The following is a 12758-nucleotide window of genomic DNA, read 5'->3' on the forward strand; positions in this document are numbered from 1 at the left end:
ATTTTGCATTTTTCCCACCCACCTCCACCCCTTATTCCCACTGTGATTTTTAGGGGATTCCTCTCCAACATTTAAAAACCCATAAACTGTGTGAATTCGTGGTGATTAAATTCATGGCATAGATGAAATCTCACTTGAGAGAACAAGTTTTGTCAAAAGTGGTTGATTTGATTGAAAGCTGACCTGCCCCCCCCCTTGGGGAAAAAGATCTGGGGTCTCCTTGAGATTACTCTGTTTTAGAAAGCGCACTCTCAAATATGCTTTTCTCTCTTGGTAGATTTGCTTCACCCAAAAGAAGAGACAAAGGCTGAGCTTATACTAGGCCAATTATATGGGATTTCTGTGTCCAGTCTCCCTCCTCCTCCTCCTCTCCTTCTTCTTCCTCTTCTTCTTTTCTCCTTCCTCCTTCTTTCTCCTTGTTCCTGTTCCTGTTCCTTTTTCCCTTCTCTCTCTCCCCTCTCTCTCTCTCCCTTCCTTCGGAATGCCAGAACTTAGAAATTTTAATGGTCCAGCCATTATTACCAAGACCTAAAATAGCTTTGCAATCACAAACTTGCTAATGCTATGGTGTTTGATTTTAATTGCTCTACAAGTCACTTTTGGGAGCGAAACCTTGCTGAAAAGCAGGAGGGTAAATAAAGAATCAGATCCAGTGAGGCTTGGTTTTGGTGGGTGGGTGTGCTTGTATCAGCTGTGAATCTCAAGCTAACAGCTACACGTTGCCCAACCACGTTGGGCAAATCGAACTTGTGAGGTTAGTTTATGGCCCGTGTGCCCATGCAGATCCAGAAATTTGGATTAATTGAGTAAACTCACAGTTAACTATGGGTAAACATGTAGTGCAAACTCATACCTCATTAAAGCAATCTTTAAGATGCCAGAAAACTCTTTATGGTGATTCTTCTAGAAGCTTAATGACTTTAGAAGAAAAATACAAAGATTCCTTAATAGGCAAGAAACAAATGAAATGAAAAGCATGCCGGTCTAAAGAGGTAGAAATTAATCTTTTTGACCTAGTTTTTTTTTTTTGAAAACTCAGCTGAAGTTCAACCATGTGTCATTATCAAATAATGGCTTAGTTTCATGGGCATTTTACCTTATTGCTTCACACTTTTCTTTTTATTAAATCTGTGTTTATCTGCCTACATCAATGGTCTTCTTCGTCCCAAGGTCCTCCAGATGTGTTGGATGACAATTCCCAGCACTCTGAGCCAAGGGAATTATAGGAGCTGCAATCCAGCCCATCGGGTGCCAGGCTGGGCAAGGCTGGTGAAAACACATAGGTTCCTACCCAAAATCTCCTCACACCTGATGAACTCAAGCTGTCACCCAGAACAGCTGTTTCAGAGGTAGATTTGTCTCTTTTGAAGAGCTGAGACAGCGTCCCGGTTACCTTCCTGCCAAAGGCTGGAAGGAGGCGACGAGAGGTGCCCGCTGCATCATGGCACGTCCCTTTTCTGATTTTATTTTATTTTAAAATTTTAAAATAAAAGTAAAGAGGAAGGTGGGGCTGGAAAGCCAGAAGGGCGGGGTCAGGGGGCGGGGTAAACCTGTCATGCTTGTGGAGCCGAGGTTAGACCAACTTAAGAGGGCTGGGGCGGCGAAGGACAGCCCTCCGCTGCGGGGCGGGGGAGTCTTTCTCCCGGATGAGCCCCGTCCGCCACATCGGCTCGCAGCCGCCCATCGACGGCGGTCGCTGTCCGCGCGTCGTGGTGCTGAACCCAGCTCTCCGGCCCGCGAGGCTGCGAGTCGGACTCGGGCGAGCTTCTTCGGAGCTGTCCACGGACACCCGGTGCTGAAGTTTCGCCCGAGCCTGGACTGTTCTCGCCGGAGCCCCGCTTAGCCTCAATGGGAAACAACGAGGAGGCGCATCTGCAGCAAGAGATGATGATGATCTAAACGGAGTCCGCACTGAGCTTAAGAAGATAGCCTGCTCCGGGACCCACCTGAGCTTCTTCCCGTCATCTTCAGCTGGTACGAACTCTGCTCCTGTACCTTCCGCTGCTCTTAGTTTTGCCTAGCCATGGCTTTCATGGTGAAGTCTGTGGTAGGTGGGCAACTGAAGAATCTCACCGGTGGATTGGGAGGAGAAGACAAAGGAGAAGGAGAGAAATCCCCAGCAGAAGCCCAAGGAATGACGAGGGAAGAATATGAAGAATATCAGAAGCAGCTGGTAGAAGAAAAGTAAGTACCTGATATGGGAAGGGTGACCTCCTCCCCCCGCTCCTCCTCCTTCTTTGCTTTTCAGCGTGTATTATCATAAATACAATCCTTGTGGTATGTCACCAGGGTAGACTCCCCCAGTTTGGCGCTTTCCAGGTGTTCTGACCTACACTGTCATCATATGCTGACTGAGAGTGATGACATCATAGCTCAGAACACCTGACTAGCCATCCTGATGTGATTTTGCAATCCAGCACATTAGGAGGCTATCTGGAGGAAGGTTGCCATGTTATATATCTGAGACAGAAATGGGAACATCCTTGAAAAAACTTGATGACCTGACTCAAGTTTCCCCACTATTTTTGCCCTCACTGCTGATGCCTCCAGATGCTCACTTGCTGTGTAGCCTCATATCTTCTTGCAAGACAAAAATAATATGGGAACAGATTTCCATTCTTGCAGTTAAGAGTATATTCAATAATAATAATAATAGTAATATCATAAATATCAATTGCTCAGAAATATACCTTGCATGATGAGGCACAATAATAGTGTCACAAAATATCAATTGCTCAAACATATGCCTTCCATTATAGAGAGTAACAATAATTTTGCAAAACAGCAATGGCTCACAACTGTACTTTGCTACTGCTACCTTCCCAGGATGGAGGATGAAAGTTGAATTCCAGTACATCTGATGGGGACCAGTCTAGAAAAGTTGGCTGCAGGCTGACAGGTGCATTGTAGCGTAAGCATTGTTAGATGAGGGTCCACTTCATTATTTTAACTTGTCGCTGTTAGTCTTCTGAATGTCTCTTTCATAGGCCTATGCCTGAGTGCATCTCTGGAAGATTAATAGGAAGGAGCATGAGAACAAAAACCCTTCACCCCTCTTTTAAACACAATAATCAAACAAACAAGATATGGTGACTTCACTTTACTTAATATGATCTATAGTTCACTGTATAACAATGCTGATTCGGCCTGCTATCAGGAACTCCACTCAGGTGGTTGAGGCACATGACATTCATTGTACAAATGAACATCTCAGGAAAAGGACCAGGTGCTCTGCCCAGTCTGAATATGGATATGGCTGCTGGCCCGAGTCTAACATGTCTTATTGGCTCAGAGCTGACTGAGTCAATGGGATACCCATACAGGTGTAGAGAGTGAAGATCTTTCCCCTGTAATAGTCTATGCTGAATAAAACATTGAACTTGCTCATCCAATCAGAAACAGACTCTGAGATCCATACCTTCTAAGGCAAATGAAGTAAGTAGGAACACAGAGAAAGGAAGCTACTCAGAAGCGTCAGATCGGAATGGTTAGATGGATTCTAGCAAGACATTGGAAAGGGATGAGCCGACCATAAAAACAGAGCAAATTTTGAAGCGAAATTAAAAATAGCTCTCAGGAATATCTGTGCAGAAATAAATCCCTTGCTCTAAGCAGTTTTTATGCAAAGTTCAAGCCCAAATCCTCCTCTCTTTAAATGCAAATGTAAGAATAAGGGCCGTAGAACACAGACTGCAGAAGCTGATACTCCATTTAAACTGTGACTAAGTTAATGTGATCCTGCACCTGTTTCAGTTGTTTCCAACATGCAGAGGAGGAAACAAGGAAACGAACCCAGGATATTCCATTTGTTGCAGAAAGCAGGGAATGTCACTGATGTATTTTCATGAACCCCTAATCTTTTAATCCTCTTTTGCCTTCAAGAGATGGGATTGTTTTCTCAGAAAAAAAACTACCTCTCACTACAGATTTATTTATATTCTGCATTATTTCTAATTTTGGAGGGGAGGTGGAAAAGGAATACAAACATTGTTTAAGGCTGCTTTTGCACATAATACATTGTTCTTCTTTGGAATTACTCACTTTCGGCACTGAACACTCAGAGTTTTATAATTCCTTAACTATTCATTTTCACTCTATATCACTCCCAAGCTCTATAGTGAGCAAATGCCTATGGCTGTCTCGTATTATCCTTGCAGAAAGCATGGAGAAGCTACAGTCTATGAAAATATAGTCACGTAGGCTAAAAGTTGGCAGAAGGTAGATTAAGAATTTTGGATAGATTTCCACATGATTTTTATCATGAACCTGTGTCACAGAGAGAGAACTGGTTACTGAAGAGTTTTGCGTAGAAGCAATTTGGATAAAAACTTATAAATGTAAGAACGTTGCTGGCATTAAGAAATGAGCTCAGATACATAAACATTACAAAATTGGTTAGAAGTGGCCCTTAATCTTACCTTTTTAGCTGAAGAACTAAGAGAGGGCCAAAACCACATTTCTTATCACTTTTTTCTTTGATCTATAACAACAATTTAAGTGAATAAAGTGGACCGGTTCCTGCTTTGCTTGGCAGTGCTTAATTCTTCTCCCCATGAAGTTTATCAGTGCTGTCCTGGCTCTTGGACCTATCTAAGCTAAATCACAGAACTGTAGAACTATACAGTTGAAAGGTAACTTAGAGATCATCTAGCCCAGTGTTCAATGCAGAAACTACAAGGCTGCATTATCTTTGAAAGATAGTGTGAGAGCTAGGCCCAATGAGCTTAGGAACAAACAGCCTGGAACCAAGCTAGTCCATTACAATGACGTGTATCAATGGTTCTATGCACTGGGAGATGTTTCATAGACCTGCGTGAACAGGAGAAGGAAGCATAAGCATTAATTCCTATTTCTATTATAAATAGGGCTTGCATTTTGCACTTGGAAGCTGCTGGACTTCATCTTAGCAGCTTTCTGAGTTTTTGCAATAAACATACCTATCAGAGAGTTGCGTCCTTGAATCACTGCCTGTGAAGCATCTAGTTTTAGCCTTGGCTGGGTGAAGCCTGACAGATGGCTATCCAGCCTCTGCTTAAATACCCTCCAACAAAGAAGAAGCCATTATTTCTTTAGTCAGTCCTGCTGTCTAACAGCTTGTGTCATCAGTGGCTTTTGTTAAATGTTTCCAGAATGGAGAATTAATTGAGCCATAGGACTTGGAATGAGTTATACAACTGAAGGGAGATACAATGGAACCAATTAAGATTACATTGATGGGGGGGGGGAGAGAATACAGGAAATTAAAGCTTTTCTTATACACCACTGGAGGACTAGAGAAAGAATCCTAACTCCAGATCCTGGATGGTTGTGTCCATCTCACTCAACCTGCGTCCTAAATCAAGGCTTTTTCTGGATTTGCCCAGTATTTGTCCAGTAAATTCATCACATCAGCTGGGTGTGTAAACACACACACATACAGATCTAATCAAGGTTAATCAAGGTTACTAGGTTGTATGACTGCAACTGCTAGAGTTTTATCCTGACTAGGTTGAGAATGTTGTGTGAACAAAGCCATTAGTTTCCTAACATCTTGGATCAAAGCCAGCTCAGCCATAGCAGATTCAAGGAAATCAGTAGGATGTAAGTTACAGGGATTCACTTAGACATTGTGAAGGTTAGTTTATGGTGGCAAATAAATCAGGAGTCTGGAAGCAACTTTTCTTACTAACAGAGTTTACTACAATTTCACTTAAGGATTCACTTAATTTCCTCTTTAAATCTGGCTAAGGCTGAGTCTTGTCTTTTCTTTCTTCATTGTTTAGTTCTACAAACTTGGGATTTTGCTCACAATTCCTGTGGAGGTTTATTAGGGATGTGGTCATTGTAACGTATAAGAGCCCAGGGTGATGAATGAGCCTCATCTGAGGTTAGGCTGGCTTATATAACACAGAAACATGAAATAATACTTACAATATCAATAGAGTGGAGATTATGTAGAACAGCGCTTCCCAAACTTTTTCCTTCATTACCCAAAGCCGCATATCAGAAACTCCTTTTTACCCAACGTAGGTAAAACACTTTAAGTCAATTTAATGGGTCTGTGTGTTGTTACCCAAGGAAAGACCACTTTTACCCAGTTTTGGATAATTTGATGTAAAATGATAACAATAAGCTGTTTTACAAGCTAGGCTGGATCACACAAGCACACATCTTTTTATATGTATGTAACCTGCAGCACAGCAGTTTTACTTTAACAATGGCTGAATATGGGTAGAGAAAGCAGGCAGGCAATTATTTCACGGTAATTAAGCAAAGTTTTGTTGCTTAATTAATGTGACCTTGCCCATGTCTTTTGACTGACTTCGCACTGGACCAGATAACATGCTGAAAAGTGGAGCCAATTTTAACAGTCTGCTATGGGAAATCTCTGGTTTTCTGTTCCCATGTGGTCATCCTCTGGCAGCTTTGGCTTAGCTTGCCAAGTGGGGCACATTTGCTAACAATAGGGCAAGGCTATTTGTGGGACTGCCTGTCCCCCATCGTTTCTGCTTGCCCCACCAGATCTAGCAGAGAGAGCATGCTAGACCGGCTCTCTCCGGTCTCTTCCATCAAACAGTGCCATCTTGTTGGGTCCCAGCATCCTGCCTTCTCTGTGCACTGTCTGCCCTCCAGAGAGTAGGATGGCCCTGGGCCTACCAGCCTTTCATAAGGTACTAAAGATCTGGCTGTTCCTCCAGGCATGGAGGCCATGTGTTTAGGCAAGCTCTGCTGGTTAATGGGGTTGCGTTATTCTATCAGTTGAATTGTGTTTATGGCCTTGGGGGTTTGGTTCTCTTATACTGTTGTTGTGCCTTTAACCCTTGTAGGGTGCCCAGAGTCAATCTGGGGAGATGAGCGGCCCTGTCAATGGTTGAAATCAATTTCTTTCTCCCAATGCCATTTGCAGGATGGAGCGAGATGCCCAGTTTGCCCAGCGGAAGGCTGAGCGTGCCACGCTGCGGACCCACTTCCGAGACAAATACAAACTACCCAAGGTATGGAGTGGGGCCTTCATGAACCCTGGTCTGGTTCCTTTAGGGAGCTTCTCTACACAACTCTACTGAACTGAAGCTTAGCAATCAAAATGAAGAAATGCTACAGTAGCTAGGTTCCCAGCAGGTATACAGAGATGATAATAACACCCAGAGTGTGGTCGGTTATGGGGAACCGTGGGTGCAAGCCAGGGGCCCCAAAGCCTGCAAAGGGCTCCCCTTAATCCACGTGCCCATCTTTTCTTTTTTAAAGCGTAGACCAGTGTTCCTCAACCTTGGCAACTTTAAGAAGTGTGGACTTCAATCCCCAGAATTCCCCAGCTAACTGGCTGGGGAATCCTGGAAGTTGAAGTCCACACTTCTTAAAGTTGCCAAGGTTGAGGAACACTGGTTTAGACAAATCTTGTCATTTCCCTAGCCAGCTGCTTCTCTCTCTCTCTTTGCACTTCCTCTGGAGTAGTGGGGATCTAGGGAGCTGGAGAGAGAAACAGGGTGGTGGTGGTGAGTTTGTCTATTTATGAAGCCCCAGAAGATATCATGGTGGGACACCTTTCCATGGACTCTAAAATTGCAGCCTTAATACTTTTTAGTAAGTGTCTGAGATTCAGCCAAGATATGCTTGAAATGTGCGGTTTGATTTGAAGCGCTGGATCAGTTTGATCTGAATTTGTGATGTGACCCAAAGGGTAGAATCAGATCAATTTGCAATTTGACTGGCTGAATCAAAACAATTCACCAATTCAGTTGGTCGAGAGTATGTGATATTGTGTGAGTCTGTGTGCAGGCCTGTGTGCCAAAGTCTATCAAATATTGGGACTGATTCAGAGGCATCTAATAGAAGAGAATCTCTGTAGCTCAGGGTTGAACTGTGGAGTCCTTGGTGCTCTCTGAGCTTGGTTGTTGGCTTGCAGATGTTTCATCACCCAACTTGGTCACATCTTCAGTGCACTAGTCAGGCAACGAAACATCTGCAAGCCAACAACCCAGTTCAGAGGGCACCGAGGACTCTGCACCTGATTCTATTTGATTATTTGAATTGAAGAGATAATTCAACATAATTGCCATTGAATCAGATCTTCAGACTGAATGGTTGATGTGTCTCCTGTTTAGAAATTTCCTGCTATTACAATTCCGCATCTGATTTGTTTCGATTTAATTCTGCTGGTGTCCTTCGATTTTTTTTTCTTGACTTTTATTTGGATATTACATGGTTTTAATTTATACTGCAGAGCACCAGAAGAATGTCGTCCTTGGGTACTCTGCAAATATTGGAAATAAATAAACAGAAATAAACACAACTTCCCAGTTCCCAAAAGCAAGCGATGTGGGCGTCCTCTACTGTCAGTTGATGACAGAAAGAGGATGAAAGTTAGGAACAGATCTTCAGCCTTACAATGTCAACCCCATTCCTCAGAACAGTTGCCCCTTGCAAGAGGAGTAGACTTTTTTTTACAAAGACAACAGCAGAGGTGTCTGCAAGGGGAGGGTTAAAAAATGTCAAGATGGTGGCCACAAACACCCACTGAAACCCTGTTGCCTTGAAAAATATGTGTCTTGGGCATGGACAAGAGCAAAAAACAGAGGGAGAGCTTTGACTGCATGAAGGAAACCCCCATCTCAATGCCCCTGAACCACGGCATCTTTTCAGTATGTTGGGACCTGGTTGGGAATTCTGGGGAAAATGCATAGGACACTCTATGGTAGTGTTTCTCCAACCTGGCAACTTTAAGACAGGTGGACTTCGACTCCTAGAATTCCCCAACCAGCATGGAATTCTGGGAGTTGAAGTCTACCTGTCTTAAGGTGTGTTTACCTGCCAAACTGGAGGAACACTGCTCTAGGGAATCCTTTTGGCTGAACTGATCTGGTGAATCAATTGCATCTTTGGTACTACCCAATGGCTTTGCAAGGGAAAATGTTGGTGATCATTGTTGGGCCCTCCAAAGACCAGCAATGAGCTACCACATATTCGATTGCCTCCAGCTGAATCCAGTTGAATCCTTTCCAGTTGAACTTGAAACCCAACATGAACTTGAAACCCAACATTCTGCCTGTTGGCTGCCATGGTGTTTTTTTGAGACCAGACATCATTAGGATAGACCAATTATGTTCATCATTGTGTCCCTAACTGGTCCTGTTCAAATCAATGGAGCTTATGTTAAATGCAGCTTGGTTCCACTCCATTTATTTCATTGGGATGCGGTTAACAGTATTTATTGGATTGTGCCCCAAGGCTGAGACCTGACAAAATGTCCTAGTTTTATACCTGGCATTTAGTTATTAGTGTGCAACCCTACATGTGACATTTGCAAGCATATCTTACATCAGGGAGATAATTATTTATTAAATGCCAATCTGATCCTTTTTCTGTGATGGCAGCAGGCTTAATCTGATCATGGAACTGACCCATCTCTTGGATTTGCATGGGGTACTAAGCCACAAAGAAGATTATGCCTAACGAACTTAGCATGTTGTATGAATGCTGCCACTGGATCTTTAGCTGACCTGGTTAACACTGTTTGGTGAAAGTAGCTAGTCTGAATCTCACTAGATAATCAAGACATCTCATTCTGAACCTCGTGTATCTCCTTCAAGGCTGCTTTCACATTCCCACATATTTGTAAGTAGAGGCAAAGCTGCCCTCAAGATGAGGTTACTTCTTGATAACTACATGGACTCATACATGTAGTTTTCTTGGCTACAGTGGAGAAGTTTGTCACTGTCATTTTTGAGTATTTGGGGAGGAGGGGGAAATTTCCCACCTAACCTGTTGGCCAAGAATTCTCTGGTGGTCTCTCATCCAAATATTAACCAAGCCCAGCCCTGCTTAGCTTCTGCGCCTAGACCAACTCAGAAAGCTATTGCCCTCTGCTGAGACTCACCACCCACTGAAATCAATGGGATTTGCTTCTCCTGAGTTGGCACCGTCAATTAACCCTATTATCTCTAGAATGAAATGGATGACAACCAGATCCAGCTAGCTGGGGGCGAAGTGGAGCTCCCCAAGGAACTGGCCAAAATGATAGAGCAAGACAACGAGGAGGAAGAGGAAAAGGACTCTGTTATCGGACAGCTGACCAACATCCAGAACATAGACCTAGATTCCTTGAAGGATAAAGCCCAAGCCACCATAGATGATCTGAAGCAGTCTGCTGAGAAATGCACCATGATGTGACCGAAGGCGGCCTCTTGACTGGCTCAAAATCCCAGCTGTCAATTTGGGATATGTGTGAGTGGGGGATCTGTGGATGTGCAAGGCTGACACTAGCTTATGAGAATTATCCAACTGATTCCCAATGAGTTGCGTGTGTGTGTGTGTGCGTGAGCTATTTTCTTGGCAGCCAGAATTCCCTCCCTTGTAACATATATTACTTATTCCATCCCTGTGCAGTGAACATGAGGTGTGTTTACCTGTCTCAGGTTAGAAGCATCATTTTCTACCCCTTCCCTTATGACAATCCGATCCAACTTGAAGTGCTACCTCCCTTCAACTTTTTCCCTTCCTCTTGGTGGAGAAGGATACAAGCCATTTACTATTCCAGCAGTAGTCCTGGCTGTGTCCTGAAATGAGTGTGCACGCACACACACACACACACCCCTCGTCTACAGAAACACACCTTTGGGAGGGGGCTTTTTTAGAATTATGGCAAAGCAGCCAGGAAATAGTTGTAAAGACATGTTTTAATTCGTGGAAAATAAGTGGTCTGGCCACTTGTGTGTCTTCCAGTTCAAGGCCTGGGGGGGAAGGGGAAATCCCACCCCCCGCCTCCCGCTGCAGTAGTTTCCTACTATTCAACAAAACTTAACTGAACCTCAGAAAGCCTGGTTGCATTATCCTCATTTTACAGGTGGTGAAAACACAGATTGCCCATCCATCCTGCCCCTGAAGCCGTGCAACAATGAAAGTCACATTGGTGGGTGCTTAATCAACCGTAGGCAAAACCCTGTAGGCGTTCTGTGTTGTTTCAATGTCTAACAATACATCCTGGGACCTCTCACTGTCGTGCTTCGAACAAATAGCGGAAAGGGTATAATTACCTGTGTTACAAATGTGGCAATCTGTGTGTTGTAATGTGACTATGCAGTATTCTTCTATGAACCTTGATCTTCTATGCTTCCCTCTTTTTTCCATGGTACTGTTAAATTTGGTGAAATAAATACCAAGGCTTCTCTATGCATTCCTTTGTCCTGTGATTCTCTCCCAGGAAGATAAACGGTGTTGCATTTCTGGAGTCTAAACACAGGCTGTTTCTTTTCTTAAGGGCTAAGACAAATGCCACCATCATCGCACATTAACCAAGAAACACACACAGCCTATGTCACAGTTGTGCAATTTCTAACTGCATCTTCAAAGCAAAGCAAAAAGGTATGAGCCTCCAAAGAGGTGTATCACTCTAACAAGTTTTTTTAAGCCCCAGTAACACAGAGAAGCACAACAAAATCACTCAAAAATCTGCCTCCATTTCCATTTGAATTATGGTGGTGTTTCACTCCCCAGCATATTTTTTTTTAAGTATTCTCTCCCTGCTGAAAAGTTTGATGGATGTATGACACACACACATATATTACACACCAGGTTTATGATACCAGCCTTTTTCACAAGGAAGCATCTTCTCACACAAAAACAGCCGTAGGTCTTTAAGTTCCCCATCTTTACTTATATTCCAATTTTTCAAAAGAGAGACAGGTCTCAGCGTGATAAAAGGTGGGCTTCTGATGAAGATGTTTGCGGTTCCATTAAGGTGTGGGCTTTCACACGTATCCGTGGAGAAAAGAGACATGTCCTCATTTTACCCTTGATAGCCTACTAGTGGTCTAGAGGTCTTCCTATCCATTAGCTAAATTAGGAACAAATCTTTCCAACTGGATAAATGCCTGAATAGCTGGGCAGGATCAGCCACACTCTACTCCCTACTATTCACTGATGAGATGACAGTGGAAACCTGCAGAGAGAAAAGTGTGTATGTCATCAAGCTGTTGGTTACATGGGCCTTGGGAAAAAGAGCCTGCCTTGCAGCTGTTCTTAACCTTTTGACCCTGGAGGAACCCTTGAAATATTCTCCAGGCCACAGGGAACCCCTGCACATTCAGGCTCAAATCTAGGCCAGAAGTTGCAAAATTATTATATTCATGTCATGGGTAGGCCTGTCTAGATGCATTCACAGTGTTCTCAACCTGAAAATAAAGAAGGAAACTTGCCTCTTTCATGTGAAGTTGCCTCAATCTGAAATATTTTTTTAACTAAATCGTGAACTCCCAGGGAATCCCTAGTGACCTCTCGCGGAACCCGAGGGTGCCACGGAACCCGGGTTGAGAAACCCTGCCCTGAAGCCTGAGATCCTAGCTGGGGACAAAGGGAGGGAACAATACTGTGGAAGGTTTCAGTAGCTAGACTTCCACTCTACTGCCATTGTACACTGAGCGAACCTTCTCAAGATATCCAGGATCCAAAAACTTGGTTTCTCTCCCTTCTTTTTTAGGGAACGGTGCTAATGAATTGGTTGCCAACAGTCACTCATTTACACTCCTCTGAGAACGCCTTTCTTGCTTAGTGCAATAAACAGAAATAAAATCCAGACAATGTCCTGAAGGCAAAGATTAAGTCAATGGAAGGTTTACAAAACAGTTGCAAGCCAGGACATCGTTTTCAAGCAAGATGGTTAACTGTCTAGAAGGGGAAAGATGAAAGTAGGGTGGAAAAAATGAGGTGATGTGAAATCAGGCCTGTATCAGTCTTAGATGCATATTGGAGTTAGCAGATTCCCCACCTAGCAAGGGACTTCTGTG

General features: G+C 43.5%; 1 protein-coding gene across 1 annotated transcript; it reads left to right on the forward strand.

Moving 5' to 3' along the window:
- Positions 1–1595: 1595 nt before the first annotated feature.
- Positions 1596–11104, forward strand: CPLX3 (complexin 3). The gene is made up of 3 exons (XM_063314044.1): positions 1596–2184; positions 6887–6974; positions 9922–11104. Exons 1-3 carry the CDS (start codon positions 2024–2026, stop codon positions 10144–10146), a joined length of 474 nt encoding a protein of 157 aa, XP_063170114.1. The 5' UTR covers positions 1596–2023; the 3' UTR covers positions 10147–11104.
- Positions 11105–12758: the final 1654 nt, after the last annotated feature.

The sequence above is a fragment of the Candoia aspera genome, chromosome 13 (genome assembly GCF_035149785.1).
Source record: "Candoia aspera isolate rCanAsp1 chromosome 13, rCanAsp1.hap2, whole genome shotgun sequence".
NCBI lineage: Eukaryota > Metazoa > Chordata > Lepidosauria > Squamata > Boidae > Candoia > Candoia aspera.